Here is a 19,721-nt window from a genome sequence, read left to right as displayed (position 1 = left end):
ATGTAGCTGGAGAGCTTTTCTCCAGGTCCCACTAAGCCCCAGCAGTCTGGTAGCCCACTTATAAAATGAACACACAGACACATTATTTAAACTGCTTGGCCATTAGCTCAGGCCTGCCATTGTCTAGCTCTTACTCTTATATTCAGCCCATTTCTATTAATCTATACTTTGCCATGTGACTCGTGGCTTACCTGTACCTTACATCTCGCTTGTCATGGCGGTGGCTGGCCGGTCTCTTCTCTCCAGCCTTCACTTCCCAGAATTTTCTTCTCTGCTTGTCCCACCTATACTTCCTGCCTGGCTACTGGCCAATCAGTGTTGTGTTTTAACCAATCAGAGCAACACATAGGACATACTTGAACATCCCAGGCATACTCTCTCCCAGGTCAGGGTCTGGGAGTGCCTCTAAGCAAGGGAAGGTGGTCTTTCAGACAGGACAGCACACTCAGAGGTAGGGCAGGGTCAAAGTCAAAGCCTGGCAGTCAGTAAAAGGCAGCAGCAGGGAGTTGATGACCTGGCAGGAGCCTGTCTAGCTGTGGGTATCTTCAGAACACCTGAAAGGTTGCCTTCATGACAAGCAGAAACCAGAGGTCTCAGGGACAAAAGCATCAAGCCTGAACTACTCAGTCACAATGCACCAACCAACCAGGCACCAAAGGAGGCAGGATTGTGGAGGCCCACAAAGGTTTCCTAGTGAGATCTGAGCTTGCTTTACCCAGCAGGGCTGCATTAGAGGATTGCTTGACCATGTGCAAGGTTACCAGGTGATTGGAAGGGTCTACACTTGGCTGAGCTAGGGGGAGGTCTTTTGCTCCACCCCTTGACATTCCTATCAATAGCCCTTTAGAAGAGACAGGAGTGGCCTCCGAGGCTATCCTGTGTTTGTTTCTCTCCCCTCTATCCTTTTATATTTCCACCTAAAGCTCTTGTCCCTCTCTACTCAAGAGTTCCCTGTCATAAAAATGTAGGAGCTGGTCTCCCACACAAGCAGAAACAGCTGGGAGCACTGAAGAGCAGCAAGTTGGCCTTGACCCTGCCTGCCACTTAGGGGTCACCACCAGAGGGGCTAGGACCTGGCTATGTTCCAGAATGTTATGTTGATCTGGGCTGGGAGGGAGGCGGCCTCAGTAGGGGGTACAAGAAGAATCTGGCAATAACGTCATCTCTGGGCCTCTGGCAGGGCATGGGAGTAACTGTCACGAAGGTAACAAGTCAGTGGCCCTTATTTGACACAAGTCCCTTCTCCACCCACGGCTCTGGCCTACTCTATCAGATAGTCTTCAAGTTTCAGTCAAACATGAACTCCAAAGCCTGACTCTAAGAGCATCTCTACTTGTCCCTGGACACGTGGACATTTTCGATTGTTAAATGCGCTTCATGTCTAGCTCATAGGAGTAACTGTTTAAACCAGTTGAGGAAGGCCCCAGAATCATGTATGACACCAGCCAGCACTTTTGAGATGTTAGCCACTGACTGGAATTTTTCGTCCTCACACCCCAGTCTAATGCTTACCTAGCTTTTTTTGGGTTTGTTTTTAGTTTTGTTTGGGTAGGAGGTAAACTACATAGGCCAAGCTGCAGAGCTGGGAAAACTGCTGCCTTCAGGTTTTTCTAGAAGAGGCAGCACACCAAGGCAGGAAACCCAGACACCAGCCACACAGTGAATTTCCTTCTTGCGCTGCCTCCTAGCTGTGGCTAGCGATGGCATCCAGGTAGAGAGGTAGGATATATTCGTGAAGACCAGCATGGCTGGGTTAGAAAGCTGATTCCACCAACTCTTCTTCCTAGGATTGACATCCATGCTGTTTAAATATTAGCCCACAGGTGCCAACTTTGTCACTTTCAAGTTTAAAAAAAAATTTAAATACCTTGCATCACTCTTTTGTTTGGTTTTCTATTTTATTTAAGATTGTGTGTATATGCCTAGAAGGTGAGGCATGAGCATGCCATGGCATACACGTGGAAGTCAGAACAACTGCTGTTCTCTACCTTCCTACGGACTCCAGGGATCAAATGCAGGTTGTCAGGCGTGCACAGCACTTTACCCACTGAACCATCTTGCTGACTCCTCTTAATTTTTTGTTTCTTTGAGATAATCATATTTCCCTTTTTCCTCCTCCAACCTTGCCCATATACACCCTCCTTGCTCTTTCAAATTCATAGCCTTTTGTGTGTATATTCCTAAATATATACATACAACCTGCTCAGTCCTTATGTACAATGTGTATGTGTGGAGAGCTAAACCAGCATCATCCCTAACTACATTCTAAGTATTTATCCTTATATTACTTTGTTTGAGACAGGGTCTGATATAACGCAGATCGACCTGATGACCCTGAACTTTTCTGATCCTTGTAGTAGGATTACAGTCATGTGCCACCATGCCGGTTTTACTCAGTACTGGGTGCAAGCAAGCACCTTCCCAGCTGACTGAGCTATGTTCCCAGCCCTAGTGCCCCACTTTGTATCATTTTAAACATCTGTGTTGTCTAACTTTCTGTTGAACTAGGGCACATCTGATCTATTGAAGGAAACCAAGCCTAGCACTTGAGGTACCAAGTATTGAATGCAGTTACGTAAGCAGGGACTTCTTTGTGCACTGCTTTCTAGGTAGAACTCCTGAGTCAGACAGAAGCCACATCCCGTATGCCTATGGGCTAAGACTGTATGGGGACCTGTCCTCCCTACCCCTCCAGATCATTCTAGATTTCTGCCAATCTGAGCAGTAGAGGCAGCCACTATTGTCTTAAATTTATTTAACTTTTACTTGATGTGCATTGGTGTGAAGGTGTCAGATCCCCCTGGAATTGGAGTTAGACAGTTGTGAGCTGCCATGTGGGTGCTGGGAATTGAACCTGGGTCCTCTGGAAGGGCAGCCAGTGCTCTTAACCACTGAGCCATCTCTCCAGCCTCTGTTCTGTTGTTAGAAGCTATACCTTTTCATAGCTGCTTGCAACTTATAACCTGTTGGGTCTTTCCTTTCCATGTCTTCCTTATGCACAAAGAATTCACAAACCCAAGGGACAACCTCCTTACTTCAGCAACTGGCCATGGGCTTTTCTTCATGTTTCATCTCTCTGAGGAAATTATACAGCCATAGATTTCCTCTCACATTTTTATCTATGGATATGGCAAAGGCCTTCCCCTGTATAACCATAAACACACCCATTTGCCCTTTGGGGATGTTAACTTGAGAATACTAATAGTTGCCTTTAATTTCAAATTACATGAGCATGTGATTTTTGATAGGGAATTCTAATGATTATGGAAACGGTATACAGAGTCTGTCAATACCTCTTGTATCAAAGGGATCAAGGGCAAAAACATCGTAAACATGAACAACAAAGCTCTCCGCTCAACACTTTCTTATGCTCTCAATGGCAGGAAGCATTTGGTATCTAGGAAGGTATACCTTCCTAGATACCAAAAATCTCACCTGAATTGTATGTGCTCAGATGAAAAAAGCTCCCCTCTAGTGGTAGCCGTGCACACCTTTAATCCCAGCATGGGGGCGGGCAGGGGGAGAAGGAAGAAAGAAAACAGATCATATCCACCTGCTGCCCTGAGCACGCACCTGGGCCTGTGGCAGGCTGAATCAGACCTGCTGAGGAAGAAGGCAAGCCAGCCACCCTTCCTGACCAGAAAGCAGAGCTGCTTGTAGCCCATTAGATTTCCTCTTCTTGCCTTTGGACCACAGCTATCAGAGCCCAAAGGGTTCCCTGCCTCTCCACACTCCCCACTAGGCACTGAGGGCAAATTATTTCCATGTGCTCTGATTTGAAGTGAGGGCTGACCAAACAGCTTAGCAGCTCAGCAGGTAAACAAATTTGCTGCCAAGGCAGCGGACCTGAGTTTGGTCTCTGGAACCCACATGGTGGTAGAGAACCAACCCCTGCAACTGTGTTCTGACTTCCACACGTGTTGTGGTGTAAGGTAAGGGCACAAGCCACATATACTTGAGATAAAAATAAAAGGAATATTTCAGAGTTGACTGCTACATCTCGAGGTGTACTTCACATGTGGCTCCTATCCAGGCATTCCTGCCGGAGCATTTAATGCAAAAGGACCTTTTCTGTTCCAATAATGGGAGATACCAGACCAATCTTTAGAAGTAAACAAAATGCCAAATTATAAATATTTTTACATGTACTTAAGTCACTGTCAAACTAATGTGAGGGGGGAAAGAGAGTCATAAAGATGGAATTAAAATAAAAACAAAAAACTCTGGGAAGTAAAAACAGCTTCTATTCTGGGAACTTCCACAGAATTCTGACATGCCGACATTCTGTCTAGATGAGTACAGAGACCAAAATGAAGCTCAGAGCATGTCAAAGACAGACAAGCCTAAAGAAAGCTCCCAAGGAAGGAGACTGCAGAGGCTCAATCCAGAGTACGGCAAAGGGACAAACCAGTGCACCGAGGTGGGCGAAGAGGAATGTTGCCTATCTTGGTGCTGATGGACTAAAAAACCTTTGCCCCAATAATGAGAAGTTTAAGTCTCTCCAATGTGTGCTGTCCAAATTCTTAGTGTGGGGGTGGAAGGGCAGAGGACTCCTTCAAATTTCAGTCTTGGAAATTCTGCTTTATCTTGCCTGTTTTTGTTTGTTCGAGACAGGGTTTCTCTGTATTGCCCTGTCCGTCCTGGAACTTGCTTTGTAAACCAGGCGGGCCTCGAACTCAGAGATCCATGCAGGGATTAAAGGAGTGCACCACCATTACCAGCTGGATTGATGAGCTCTGACATCAGGCTTACAGATGAAGTTAGATCAAACCTTAACACCACAGGTGTCAAGCACTTAACTGTGTCACTGTCAATCATCACAAAGCAGGGAAGCAGTCTGTAGTTGCAGAGGGCCACCTTGTGTTCACTCCTCGAAATAGTTCAATTAATTCTCAGCCCTACCAGGTGGATACCACAACTCATAAAAACCGACACAGACTCACCGTAAAAAGACAGAGCTGCGAGTCAGACTTGGGCGGGATGCTTGAGTCTGTGGAGATCATTAGCTGCTCATTGCTGCCTCAGCTTTGTCTCTGAAACCTACAGAACAGTACTAGTACCACCTGCTGGCCAGGGGCCTACCATGCAGGAGATCAGCCAAGAAGCCAGGTTAGCTGGGAGCGCGCGCGCGCACACACACACACACACACACACACACACACACACACACACACACACACACACACACACCAGGCTCCCAACACCAGGCTCCCAACACCAGCATTCCATTGAGATGGCCCTAAGGTCCTCCTGGGCACACCTAATAGTAACTTACCCTCGGACAACCACACTTAATTCTTCCCACTCCACACCTCCTTTATCTCAACCTCAGAGCCTATTTTCTTTCCTTCTACCTACAACTTTCCTTGTCTCCAGTTAACTTCCAAATGCAGAGCAGCCACAGGGTCCTAGATTAATCTCCCCCCATGTTATCATCTCACTTTTTATTTTCCATGCATTTAGCTGTCTCCAGAGAGCAGCTCTACTTCAACTATTAGCTGCCAGTCAAGAAAATCTCTTTGGTCAAGCCAGCTGGAACCAGTTTGTTTCACCTATAACTGAAGTATCTCTAGCAAACCACTGACAGCAACTTACCAGCAGGCTAAGTCTAATCTAACTCCTCACCACCTCTCAGGTTTGTGAGGAGAAAACCAAGCCAGAGAACAAGCACAGAATGAGTGGTAGAGGCACTGGATACAAGGTCAAGGCCTGCCTGAGCATGGAAGACTTTTGACAAATGACTTCTAGGCTTTTACTTTACGTCTGCTGTAAGAGGAGGCTTCCTGATAGCCAGTGTCCCACGCTATGCTCCTTCCCTACGACCTTCCCAACTCAGGGTCTCTCTGCCAGACAGACACAAGTAACAATATTTACTGTGTGGATTTTTTTTAATGAAACTAGATCACTGCTTACAAAACCAGCACAAGCCCCCTGCCCCTCCCCTTCACAGTCCCCTTGGCTCACTTCCCTGTCTCAGAAGAGCTGGAACAGAGCAGGCAGGGAACAGCTGCCACTACTGGGGGAGGTGCTGGACTCCAACTCTGAGCATTTACAGGGTGACAGTTCCTCCATGTCCGTTCCCTAGGGCCCGAAGGCTGCATGGATAGCAGTGTTCCATGTGCCCTGGCTCAGACCATCATCCAGAACAGAATGAAATGATGTGAATGTCCCCCCACCCACCAGACCTCCCTCCTCCTAAGGTCCCACCCCCACCCCCTGCCTAACTCTAACCCTCTACTGAGATGAGGCCCAGAATTGTGAGAAGGCATAGGGCCTACAGACTGTAGAATTTGAGGCTCCTGTCCATGCCGGTTGAAGCGATGAACTTGGCGTGGTGCCCAAAGGCCACTCCAGTGGTCAGGCCACTATGCTCTAAGGAGAGAAAAAAGGGAACCATGAGAAGGCTATTTCTTCTCCAGGGCTGAACAATGACTTTTTATGCCATGCTGCTGGCACAAACCAGATGGTAAGGGTCAGAAGGCACTGTAAGACACCCTCCTGAAGGCAGGGTTCTGTTCCCCACTTATTTTTACCCAGCACTCAGCCCCTGGCAGGAAACTGCACTCAACCTTTTGTTGGTGGGGTGCAGGAACAGAGGAATACCAATCACCTTTCACCTGAGCTTTTTGGGCAAGCATACTTCAGCTGGAAATCTCAGTGCCCACTTAGTATATATGTTTAGCTTTAGCTCTTGTCCATTAGCCTGTGCTAGCTCAAAGACGTCAAAGTCCAGGGCACACAGCACATGGCTGGATTCAGAATCGACAATGCTGAGCTACCCCCTCCTCATGGGACTCAGATAGTTGGAGAACCAGGGCAAGTTCCTTCCAGACCTAGGAAAGCACCCAGGGCTCCCCAACTCTCCAGAGAAAAGCCCTCTTGTGCTCCTGGCTGGCCTAACTCAAGGTGATTCTCTAACTTTAGCTACCAAGAGTTGGGATTACACAGCTATCACACCCAGCAAGATCCCCTAAAGTTGCAGCTAGAGCTATCCAGGGCCACAGGCGACTCCAGGATGAGAAACCCTCTTGTGCAGCACTGTGTCAGCCTGACTTCTCTTTATTATTTCTAGTTGCCCTGAAGTACTTGTGCTGGGGCTTGAACACTTGCTACTGTGGGAACGGCCTCAACTCCCTCTCCATACAAAGGGAAACAAACCTACTAGAGCAGCTTCCCCCTTCCCTTCCTCACCTGATTATAACTTCATCACTCACCCATGACAGACCCCAATAAAGTTCACAAAACAATATAAAACATGCCAGGCGTGGTGCTGCACGCCTTTAATCTGAGCACTTGGTAGACAGAGACAGGTGGATCTCTGTGAGTTCAAGGCCAACCTGATCTACAAATTGAGTTCCAGAGCAGTCAGGACTGTTACACAGAGAAACCTTGTCTTGAAAAACCAAAATAAAAAAAACAGATAAAATAAATAATAATTTTAAAAAATTTTATTACCGCCCAGACTGGTTCTTCTTCATTGCTCAAATCAAGACCCAATACCAAACATACCATAAGATACTTTAACCTATGGATCACATGCACTTTCCTGTAAACCCCCATATTTCCCACTGAGTGTCTGAACTTATCCTTACGATTTTCCTGGGGCACCAGAGAAATTACATAATTTGCCCCTCAACAAACAACTTAGGAGAGGCAACCAGTAACACTACTCATAGCCAAACAGACTCACAAATACTTTTCCTAGGCCACAATGCTCTACTGCCCCAGACCTAAGTAAAAGCAGCCTGGGGGTTGGGCTCAGTAGTAGAAACATGGCTGGGTTCTACTCCCAGGACAGAAAAAGGAGAAGCAAAGAATAGTTTGGCCATATCTAGGCCAAGCCCAGAGCTTCAGCCTGCAGTGAAGCTTCCCCACTTTTCTCTAGAGCAGATGTACAAGCCCAGGTAAGCACAGCCAGCCTCTACCTGTAAAGTGAAGAATCTCTGTCCACTGTTTGCAGATGTAGATCTGGACATCTGTACCCCCAAGAGCAAGATAGGTACCACTCTGGTCAAAGATCAGTGACTTCACCTGCCAAAGCCCAAAGAGAGGCAATTACACAAAAGAGCAAAAGGCACAGAGCAGCTGGGAGCACACACAGAGCAGCTGGGAGCACACACAGAGCAGCTGGGAGCACACACGGTAGCTGGGAGCACACACGGTAGCTGGGAGCACACAGAGCAGCTGGGAGCGCACAGAGCAGATGGGAGCGCACAGAGCAGCTGGGAGCACACAGAGCAGCTGGGAGCAGACACAGAGCAGCTGGGAGCAGACACAGAGCAGCTGGGAGCACACACAGTAGCTGGGAGCACACACAGTAGCTGGGAGCACACACAGTAGCTGGGAGCACACAGAGCATCAGCTTACATGAACTCAGAAACCACCAGCAGGTGAGGAGGAACAGCTGAGACCGGGGAGGAGCGCACGTACCTCGAAGTTGTTGTCCAGCTGCAGTGTCTTAAAGTTCTTCAGTTTGCGTAAGTCCCAGAGCTTGACTGAAGAGTCATCAGCAGCTGTGGCCAGGTAGTACCCATTCTCAGAGAAGGCGATGCTGGTAATGGGGCCAGAGTGGCCAGGAAAGTTGGCCACATTGGTACGCTCCTATAGGTGGGGGGTTGGGCAATAAAATTATCACTCACTGGTCAAGATAGGAAGAAAACTTCTGAGATGTCCTGTGCACCCACAGTTCCTTGGTGACATTCACCATGCCATGCTCTCCTAAGCCATGAGATACTCCAGGGACTGCTGCCACACCTCAGCAGTTCCTCCTCTGGGCCCCAGAAGAGGCCTGCATGTCCTACCTTCAAGTCCCAGATCTTGATCTGGGAGTCCATGGTTCCTGTTCCAAAGATGAGCCCATCAGGGTGGAACTGCGCACAGGTAAGAGCTGAGGAAAGGGAGCGGGATCTGTAGTCAGTAGCCACTGTGACCACTAGACTGGTGCCAGTGGTAAGCACTATCTTTAGATCAGATAAGCAAATGACTAAGTCAAACTTAACACAAACTGAAAACAAAAGAGCTCAGTGCCTCTAAGGCCACTTACAGCAGCCAGAAGTCTCATCCGTCACCTTGGTGAGCACACGCCCTGTCTGGATGTCAGAGAAAGCCCAGTACTAGAGATGAGACAAAGAAGCCAATGAGAAAGTGGGTCTGGTGGCCTTCAAGAGAGACCCTGGTTCAGCACCCGCTGGCAAACAGGGAATAAATTTTTCCAGAACTCTGGGAATCTGGCTACCCCCCAGCAAGATGGTCCATCCTCCCAGGGTGAGTAAGCAGCCTCCTCAGGGCCCTGGCTGGGACTGCACCTGATCATCAGAGGAGCTCAGGAGATAGTCTCCAGTAGCATGGAGGCTGAGGCCCGTCACTGCGCTCTCATGGGCCCGAACAACCTGCACACAAGAAGTGTTTGGGACCGACCAAATCCTGATAGTCGCATCTGGGGATGCAGAAAACACCAGTTCCTGAAAGGAAAGAGACCAAGAATTAGAGCCTAGGAGGTAACACTCTTTTCCATAGTGACAAGAACAGCCACAACCACTGGCCACTGCTTCTCCTTCTAGCCCTGCCCTGTCTGTAACCACCTATTTAAACAACAATGCATAAGAAAGCCAAGAAAAAAATGCTGCTGAAATGGCCACACAGGGCCAAGTGAGATCCTCACTACCTAGTAGTAAAAAGGGCAACTGCATCAGAGAGCTATTTCTGACCCACTTTCAAGCTGGGTGAAATATGGCTAGTGCAACTGAGGGACCGGAATCATGTGCCACCTGCAGCTAGTCTACTGTACTAGATGGCCCAGATCTGAGCAGCACCGAGCCTGTAAAGGAATATAAGGTCATGCTCTCATGTTCCCACACTTAGACCTCAAGGGCAAGCTGATTGTCCAAAAGACCTGGGGCAGACAGAGAGCTTATTTTAGTTACCCTAACAAATTATTTCAACTAGTTAGGAGAGTAACAGCCAGAACATAAAAGCAACTATCCTCTTTCATTAACACATATTCATAAAAGCCAAAAGTAATACTAACATCAAATACACAGAGAAATAATTCTTTCAATTTGAAAGTTTTTCAGTATGCTGTAGTTGTGGTGGTCTGAATAAGAATGACCCCCCCTAGGCTCATCCATTTGAAGCCTTAGTCACCAGGGAGTGGCACTGTTTGAAAAGTTTAGAAGTGTGGCCTTGTTGGAGGAGTATCTCACTGGGAGTGGGTTGGTTTTGAGGTTTCAAAAGCCCATGCCAAACCCAGAGTGTGTGCATGTGTCTGTCTGTCTCTTTACTTGCAGATCAGGATGTAGCTCTCAGCTACTATCCCAGAGCCATGCTTCCCACCACGCTCCCTGCCAGGAAGATAATGGACTGACCTCTGAAACTGTAAGCCAGCCCCAATTAAATGCTTTCTTTTAGTAACAGTTGCTGTGGTCATGGTGTCTCTTCAGAGCAACAGAACACTAAGACATAAATATTCCCCTATTTCTCAGTTTCCTAAGTCTAAGAGAAAGACTTAACTGGGAGGCACTTATTAAGCATCCCATGGTGCTGCATACCAAGCCACTGTACTTTTGGCTCAAGTCTTATGAGACCACTAATCTCCTCTAATGAACTACCTTTACCCTCTAAGCCAGTGGTTCTCTTCTATTTGAACTCATACTACTTTCAACAGTCAACATTAAAATTGAGCTCAACTCTACAAGGTCATGGAAACAAACACCTCTACTGTCTACAGTTCATTTAAAAGGCTCTAGCTAGGACGCTTGTTTTCTTTACCTAATGCAAAATTGATGTGCCTATGCTTTGTTGGTTGCACTTTCTTTCTCCTGGGTTTGAGGCCCACTGCTTTGAGGTTCTACAAAGAGACCCATCAATGCCCACTTCATCAAGACAGTAGGGGTTGGGCGATTAGTTCTGAGGCTAAACCACTGGAACTGGACTTAAGGACAAGAGCAGCTGTGAGAGTACCTTACCTGAGAAGGATGAAACACCACACTGGTGACCTTCTTGGTATGGCCTTTGAGAGTGGCCAGGATTTGCTCAGTACTCTTATCAAAGACAACAACATTTTTATCTGCCCCACCTGGAGAAGATCCACAAAAGACAAAAATGAGTCAGGCCTATAAAGATCCCTGTGTTAATGAAAGTCTTTCTGTCCTCCAATCAATGGAGAGGACCACTTGCACCTTCCCTTGCTCCTGCCATCCCTCACCTTGGCCTGACAGGCCGGGCCCAGACTCACCAGTGAGAATCTTGTTGGTGTCCGAAGGACAGAGGTCCAGAGCAAGGATCCCAGGAATGCTAGCACTGTGTAGCCCCTTTGCAGACAGATCCACACCAAACCCAGTTACAGACAAATCAAGGCAGGCCAGAGATGCACCCAGCTCCTCTACTCCTTTTCCCCACACCCCTCGTATGCCTCCCCAGCCAGGGAACAAGAGTGAATTGTATCCCTTATCCACCCAGCTTGGCTGGCTGCCTGGATGCAGCAACTCCCTCACTGCATGGGAAGACACCATGCCAGAGGTCTGAGAGGCATTTCCCCCAGCTCCTCATGCTGGCCCACTGTGCCCCAGAAACAGTAAGGGCCACCTCTAGGTACTCACCACATGGGATGCCACCTGCCGGTACTTGCTGAGCTCCTCAGGTTTCACCAGCTCCTCAGGCACAGTCTTTCCTCTCTGAGAAAACAGAAAGCCCCCAAAGAGCAGCGATGAATGCAGGCTTCAATTAGCCCCTCTCCAAGAAGCCAAGTGCTCACACCAGGCATCAACTCACCTTCTTACGCTCCGTGGTTAGCACCGTAGCCTTGTCTTGAAGCTGTGGAGAACACAATTTTCTGAGACAAATGGTTGTGCACGGACAAGGCACACTGGTTGCTGGCACGTCTAGTGTCACAGTCACTACCAAGAGCGCGCTGTCTGCCCAGCTATGTGCTAAAGCTGACATATTTCCACTCCAATCTCACAACCTTATGGTGCAGCTGAGGAAACTACATCAAAAGAAGCCCCTTGCCAAGGACACTAAAGTGACGAATAGCAGAGCTAGTAGAGACAGAGCTAGGCTGTTGTGCTCTGGGACCAAGGTCTAGGCTACAAACACGAGGGCTCTCAGATGAGCTGCTCAGACAACGTTGGACCCTACAAATGCAGACTATACATTCAGCAGAACCCTGGGTCGCAGTCTAGAGGCCTGCCCTGTCTCTTCTCAGCTCTGACTTGCAGTCTCAGACTCCCCATCTTAAAATAATTTTTATCTTGTAGGCAAAATCCTCAAAGCCTGTAACAAAGTGGCTTAATATGGGCAAAGAACACAAAAACAGCAAGAGCTAAAAGCTGCCCTTATCAGTGATCCAATCTTTCCTTCAACAAGTCTGTGACGTGCACACCTCCCTCTATTTAGAAGCAAGGGAAATGAGACAGAGAAAGGCAGGCTGAAGTTAGCCTAGTCAGAAAGCTCAAGCGGCAGTGCAGGCTCCCCCACTACCTAGTGTGAGGTTCTTACTCTGGCCCCATGGCCCATGGTACCAAGGAGGATATGTGGCAGTCCCAGCAGAAGAGCAGGACTCACCTTCTGGATAATTTCAGGGGTCATTCCCACCAGCTCACCCAAATCCATGGGCTCTCCTGCACCCTGTACAAAAGAAAGGGAGAGAAGGAGGAGCTCACAGTACCAAAGCCACCTGTGTAAGGACAGTTACTGGGGTTTGGAAGGGAACACTTACCACAACACTGGGCTGTGAGCTTGGCACAGCCTGAGGTACAATAAGACCAGCCTGTGGTTTCAGAGTAGCCAGAGCTGAGAGAAAGATTATGTTAGAAACAGGACATTACAAAGTAGGACCAGCAAAAGGTGGAGGACAGCAGGGAGGAGGAGACACCTTCTCGAGCAGCAGTAACTTCCTTGGTGAGACGGGCAATGACTCGGCAGGCAGCATCATGTTGGTAGAGAGCATGGGACAGCTCCTGGCGGGTTGTCTGCAGCTGCTGGCGAAGAGTGAAGCTGTGCAGCATGACTGCATCCTGGGAGAGGGTAGGCCACTGTGAGGACTGGGGAAGAGCTAGACAATTCAGCCAGCCCCACAGAAGAGGATACCACCTCCGTTCTACACTGAAACCAACCCCAGCTACTCAGAGACCCAAGCTAACATCTGAGTGACCCTGAATGCCCTGTAAGGCATTTAGGCTCCTACTCCACATCACAACCTGAACACACAGACAGAAAGAAGTGAGAGCTAGCTCCTTCCCACCCCCACCTTTACTATTCACCAGCAAATCACACCTGTTAATGCCATCACTTGTCTGAATGGAAATAGTAACGCTGGTGTGGTTATTTACTGGCTACCCTCAGCAAGTGCAGTGCTCAGCAGTGAAAAAGAGTCCCTGGTGTCACAAGGCGAATATGTCAATTATATTCTACTTCTTACAGAATCGACAGACAGGACTAATCAGTGTCCTATAGTCAGGAAGGTCAAGCCCAGAGACTGAGCAGTGTGCCCTAAGTCACAAAGGCTGACAGCGGAGAAAACTTTGGAATCCAGGTCTGCAAGAGTTCCAACCACCAGGCTCCTCTTGTGCTGCCATCCTGCTCCTCACAAATGAAATAAGGCTGGCAAGAAATGAGGGGCTGCTCAGTGGTACAGCATTCACATTAGCCCTGTGTTCATCCCCGTAAGAAGAGTCAGGCCTGGTGGTCAGGACTTGTAATCCTAGGGACTAGGAGGCTAAGGAAGAAGGAGCCTGAGTGCCAGATCGGCCTAGCCCACAAAGTAAGGTCCTATCTCAAGAAAATAAGAAGGCTGGAGAGATGGCCCAGGAGTTAAGAGCACTTGCTGTTCTTCCAGAGGACCCAGGTTCAATCCCCAGAACCCACATGATGGCTCACAACTGTCTGTAACTACAATTCCAAAGGACCACACACCCTTTCCTGTCCCCAAAGCACCAGGCACATAAGCGATACACATTCATATAAGCAAACGACCCATATACATATACGGTGATGTTTTATTAGATATTCGCCTACATACATAAAATAAAAAATTAAAAAAGTCCCCAGGCCCAGAGGTGCATTCTCTTCACAGAACTCACCCACTCATCCTGCAAGGCTTTCAGAATGGCTGGGATGCTGGTGGCAGAGGGAGGCTTGGGCCGGATTGGGTGAGCAACTGCCAAGAAAGGCAGCAAAGCAGGTATGAAGAAACAGAACCCAGGGGACCCTCCCCCTCCCCCACTCCTCTTCTCTTTATTCATTCACAGCCACCATCTTCTTCACCAGACTGGCTCCACCTCCCACTCTTGAAGGCTGAGCTGTGCTGGCCCTGGACTTAGGCTATTGGGCAGGCACCTTTGATATCGATGAGCTGCTCCTCTGAGAGAGGCTGGTTGTTGATAGGATCAGTGCCATTCTCTGCAATGTACTTCTCAATGAGCCGCCGCTCATACACATGATTAGAGACGGGGGACACGCATGGGTGCTCGGGCACTTCGTTGGAGACTATAGAGAAAGGCAGGTCGTAAGCAAAGGGTAAAAGGAAACCTGGACTAGAGGGGACTCTTCATTGTGTCAGCCCCAACAAGACCCTGTCCTCATACTCAGCTATCAGGAAGCAAGGTCTGTGACAGCAAGCCAGCTGGTACTTGGCCCTCAAATGCTTGCCAACCACTTAACTAGATTCTCTAGGCTGCTGATAATAAAAGTCAATAGATAACACCTGCTCAGATCCTATGAACCAGTCCTGTAAAGAGTGGTCAGTAAGCCCTGCCCATCTCATTTTTGAACAAAGATGACTAGGCACATGACAAAGAAGTACACACAACACAACTCAAATCTCTGCCATCTGTCTGGAGCCCTAAACGGATCAACAGGCGAAAAATTACAAAGCAATGTGACAAGCACGGATAAATTAAAAAATAAATTAAAAAAAAAAATCTCCATAATGTCTGCTACTACGTGCCAAGCAAGATTCTATTCTAGGCACTTGACAGAATTGTCTGTGTACCCTTGAAGATGGGCGTCACAGCTGTCACTGACCTCCAGGACAATGCAGATACTAAGCAGACACTTGATAAACATCAGAACAGGGTAAATGAGTACATAAAGTCCTGGGGCTCAGGAAAAATATCCCCAAGTACAAAGCCTGGGCATGCCGAATTACCAAAAATGAAGGTCTCAAAAGCAAGCTCAGAACCAAGGTCTCTCTGACCTTCTCAGGCCCTCTTGTTTTTCTGACTTCCGCTAAAGAGGGACAACTGGTTCACCTTAGCAGACAAGAGAAAGCTACCTCCACACTCAGACTCTTCTGAGGACTGCTCTAAGACAATATTTATTACCTGGGAGACTCATCACATAACAGAATAGCTCTTTTCACCACATAATTCTGTTCACCCTCCCATCACTTGTGAGTCACCATCCCAAGGCCTCAAGCTCCTACTCTTCTCTGTGGCACAAGGTTTTGTATAAGCTTCCTTTCGTCACCTAGTTTTCTGCAGGACTCCCATGCATATGTAATCAAGTATGGGAGGAAATACGGCTTTCCTGAGCTATTCTGTTGGTTTATCTTGAATACTCAACGAATAGACACTTGAGGGAGCTTTCCCTCCTTTACAAAAGGAAGGATGGCCCCTGGCATGTCAGAGTGCTCTCTCAAGATTAAAAGGAAACAAATCGTTCGAAAATACTTTGCAAACTGCAATTTCTTCCGTGTGAGATTCCCTTTTCTGTTTGTCATTTCCCTCCTTCCTTTCCCTCTTTGAATTAATGGCAACGTTCTGAGAAGAGAATAGAGAGGGAGGGGAAGCTAGTAATGTGGTAAACAACAAGGTAAACACCCGCAATGCCTTAATAAAATACCCAAAGACAAGACAGTATACAGCATGGAAGAAGCATGGATCCAGACTCAAAGAACCGAGCTCCATCGCCCAGCTGTGCCGAACATCCCCGAATAAACCCCATTCCTCCTAAGCCTTTTGACGCCCTATCTAAACCACGATTCTTTATTTCCCTTCAGACAATTCTCGTAAGCATAAAGTGAGACCATCCTTTGGAAATGCGTCGTAAATCAATACACGTTTTCTAAACGTTTGCTGTTTTCATTAGTCATACTGCGCGAGGCTAGAAGCCAGACACCTGGCTTCCAGCCCTGTCTCGAAGTCACTGTGTGATCATTGCAAATCGCAGAAACTCCGATTCCTAAGCGACGTTCCCAAGCAAATACCCACTGCAATGCTTTCAATGCTGCAGATGGGGAAACTGAGGCTCAGACTGCTAGAACCCAGATTACAACCGGAGGAGGAGGATCCCAGACACGTCTTCCTCGGGTTTCCGACACCAAGAGCTATTTTTCCCTGCACCAACTCCCCCCTCGCCCCCTCTGTTCAGGCCTGTCCCGGCTCAGCAAAACAACGACAGTCATTCTTCCCAGCTACATGAAATGCGCAGCACTGCGCAAAATGCACCCCGCACTCAGGGCCGCGGGCTCCGGGGCTCGGGCCGCAGGCACGTTCCCGCCTCCCGCCGCAGCCAGCACTCACTCGAGCAGATCAGGGACATGGCGCCGTCGCAGCGCTGCCAGTCGCCTCACAGCGGGCTCCCGGACTAGCTCTGCAGCCTCCGCGGGCCACTTCCGGTCCCCCGCCGCTTCCGGGGCGCTCGGACGCGGGTGGACAGCTGCCCGGCGTGGCGATGCTCGCACAACTGCTTCACGTGGGGAGGTGGCCGGTGGCGCGCCTCAGCCTTCAGCAGCTAACGGAAACTGCCCTTTCCCAGCATGCAATCGAGCAGGAAAAGGCCCGCCTCGGAACACTCGGCCGTTTCCGCATTGGCTCGGCTCCTTCCGGCGAGCTCTCCAAGAGGCCAGAGGCCAGCTGAAACTACATTTCCCATGAGGCTGCGGGAACCTTGAGCCCAGGAACTTGGCCAAGGCTGTTTTTGATGCTGTGCTGCTTGCTGTCTGTCATCCTGGGCACAGTAGGCTTCGAAACGTCCCTGTGCAGGACAGTTTCCTTAGAAGCTTGTAAGAATGCAAATTTCTAGGGTCTGCTTTAAGGAGTGCGCAGGCAGCATTCTGAGGCTTGTGGACTGTTGTTCCTTGACTGCCTTTTGAGAAACAATGCCAGGTGACTCTGTGAATAAAGCATAAAGGAGTAAAGGAACTAACACTGCTCAGGTTCTGTCTCTACTCTCGCTCTGTGAATTTGGACAAGTCTTTGTAAATTTGGACAAGTCACTGGCTTCGTTGCCTGCCACGTTTTAAATACGGTCTGTTTTCTACACTGGAAGAATTTAATTCCCAATGTCTTATGCGGATATTAAAAGATGGCAAAGATAGACCTGTTGGTACATGCCTTTTATCACAGCACTCGGCTACAGAGGCAAGTGATTCTCTGTGAGTTCAAGGCCAGCCTGGTCTACATAGTGAGTTCCAGTCCAGGACAGTCAGAGCTATGTAGAGATATAGAGACATGTCTCAAAACAAACAAACAAATAAGAATGGAAAATTAACATGACTATGGTGTTTAGAGGTGGGAACTTTGGAATTAGAATAGGTTGCTAGTGTGCAGGTCTGTGCAAGAATCCTGGTGGTGTGGCTTTATAGGGACAGTTAGACTGAAAAGACACAAACATATATTTAGACTCCCATAGTAATGTGACACCAGCAAGGAAGAGGCCCTAGCCAGAGCCTGAATCATTCTCTTTGAACCTTGTGCCTCTAGAACTTTGATCCAAGAAAATCCTCTTTTCTTTATAAAGTAGACTGCCTCAGATATTTTGTTATAGCAATGGTTCCCTGCCTCCTACTAAGTTCCTTGTTTTCTGTAACAAAGACCTGCTGCTGAGCCTGATACCTGAGTTCATTCTCCAAGACCCACCTGATGGAGAAAAGAACTGACTCCTGCATATTATCCTCCAACACACACACACACACACACACACACACACACACACACACACACACACACACTAAAATAAATGGTGGCACATTGAGACTTTGTCTCAAAAAAAAAAAAAAGGTAAATAAATTAAAACTAACATAGAGTTTCTCATACTGTAGTTCCATGTTACCAAATTAAAACTAGCTTTCTGACCTTCTAAGAAATCAGGACAGAAAGAGATATTGGCCAATTTCCTAGCCAGGCCAGTTCCAACTAGTATGATAACTGTGTTCTGGCTGCCTTAGTCCTTACGAAAAGCAACCTGGAGTGATCTGATATATTAACCAGTTCTCTCTCTGTGGTTCCCTCTTCCTTTCCTAACCTTACACAGAAAACAGATGTCAATCACTTTGTTGTTTTATTTCTGCTTCCTTGAGTCCTTTTCTGTCTATTGTTGTGGGATGATCTTTTTGTACACGGTAAGGATGTGCCACTCTGATTGGTTTAATAAAAAGTTGAACAGTCAATAGCTAGGCAAGATTTCCAGGCATGGAGGGCACTGGGAAAAGGAAAGGCGAGGTCACCAGCCAAATGGAGAGGAAGCAGCATGGGCAGTACAGAGCCATGTAAAAGAACATAGATTAAAAGATATGGGTTAATTTAAGTCATAAGCTAGTTAGAAACAAGCCTAAGCTATTGGTCAATCTTTTATAATTAATAATAATCTCCATGTCATTATTGGGGAGCCAACAGCCCTATGAAAAAGTCCAACTACAGTCAATAAAATTAGCCCCCACCAAGCCATCAGAACACATTCTAGCTCATGGAATGAAGTGTTGCCCAATTCTAGAATCACAAAATAAAGCCAATGTAAATCTGCAAGTGATCTAACTGATCTAAGAGGCAGAAACGAAAATGAAAAAAGAAAGGCTTACATAGATTACGGTCTATGGGGGGGGCGGCACATAAACAATAAGAAGAAAATTCCAGAAAGGGGGGGTGCTCTAAATTCAAGATAAATCAGAGTAGGATGAGAAGAAGGTACCGAGGGGATTGGAGGGATGACTACTTTAGGCAGGGTGTACAAAAGGTATACTGTGGTGATATTTTGTTTGTACTCTTTTTTTTTTCAAGATTTATTTATTTATTATGTATACAGTATTCTGTCTGCATGTATCCCTGACAACCAGAAGAGACCACCAGATCTCATTAGAGATGGTTGTGAGCCACCATGTGGTTGATGAGAATTGAACCCAGGACCTTTGGAAGAGCAGACGGTGCTCTTAACCACTGAGCCATCTCTCCAGCCCTTGTTTGTACTCTTAACAAATAAAGTCTGAAGATCAGAGGGCAAAGACAGCCACTAAATTAAATATAGAGGTCAGGCTGTGGTGGCACACACCTTTAATCCTAGCACTCGGGAGGCAAAGGCAGAGATCTGTCTGGATCTCCGTGAGTTCAAGGCCACCCTAGACTACAATCCCATCTAAAAGAGAAACAGAGCCAGGCAGTGGTGGCACACATCTTTAATCCCAACACTTGAGATCTCATGCCTTTGCTATCAGTATTCAGGAAGTACACACGCCATTAATCCCAGCATTAGGAAGACCGAGACAGGAAGTGATATGGCTGGGCGGAGAAAAGAATATAAGGCAGGAGGAGACAGGAGTTCAGTGTGTCCTTTCGGCTGAGGACTCAGAGGCATTCCATCTGAGGATTCTTGGAGACAGGATCTCACCTCCCCTTTCAGCTGAGGAGTTGGCAAGGTGAGAAGTGACTGTTGTTTGTTTCCTCTGATCTTTCAGCATTTACCCCAGTATCTGGCTCTGGGTTTTTATTATAAGACCAAATTGGATTCGT

The 19,721-nt window shown here is 47.6% G+C and overlaps 1 protein-coding gene across 1 annotated transcript; it reads right to left on the bottom strand.

Annotated features, from left to right (window-relative positions):
- Positions 1-5,869: 5,869 nt before the first annotated feature.
- Prpf19 (pre-mRNA processing factor 19) lies at positions 5,870-16,759 on the bottom strand. Its single transcript, XM_036166971.1, has 16 exons — positions 16,521-16,759; positions 14,335-14,484; positions 14,079-14,155; positions 12,872-13,013; positions 12,716-12,789; positions 12,562-12,624; positions 11,770-11,811; positions 11,598-11,672; positions 11,234-11,309; positions 10,965-11,074; positions 9,306-9,461; positions 9,044-9,113; positions 8,802-8,887; positions 8,431-8,601; positions 7,926-8,031; positions 5,870-6,372 (listed from the first exon to the last, which is right to left on the bottom strand). The coding sequence occupies exons 1-16, from the start codon at positions 16,537-16,539 to the stop codon at positions 6,275-6,277; spliced, it is 1,515 nt and encodes a 504-aa protein (XP_036022864.1). The 5' UTR covers positions 16,540-16,759; the 3' UTR covers positions 5,870-6,274.
- Positions 16,760-19,721: the final 2,962 nt, after the last annotated feature.

This window comes from Onychomys torridus, chromosome 1, assembly GCF_903995425.1.
Source record: "Onychomys torridus chromosome 1, mOncTor1.1, whole genome shotgun sequence".
Classification (NCBI taxonomy): Eukaryota; Metazoa; Chordata; class Mammalia; order Rodentia; family Cricetidae; genus Onychomys; species Onychomys torridus.
This window is presented reverse-complemented; position numbering and strand designations above follow the sequence as displayed.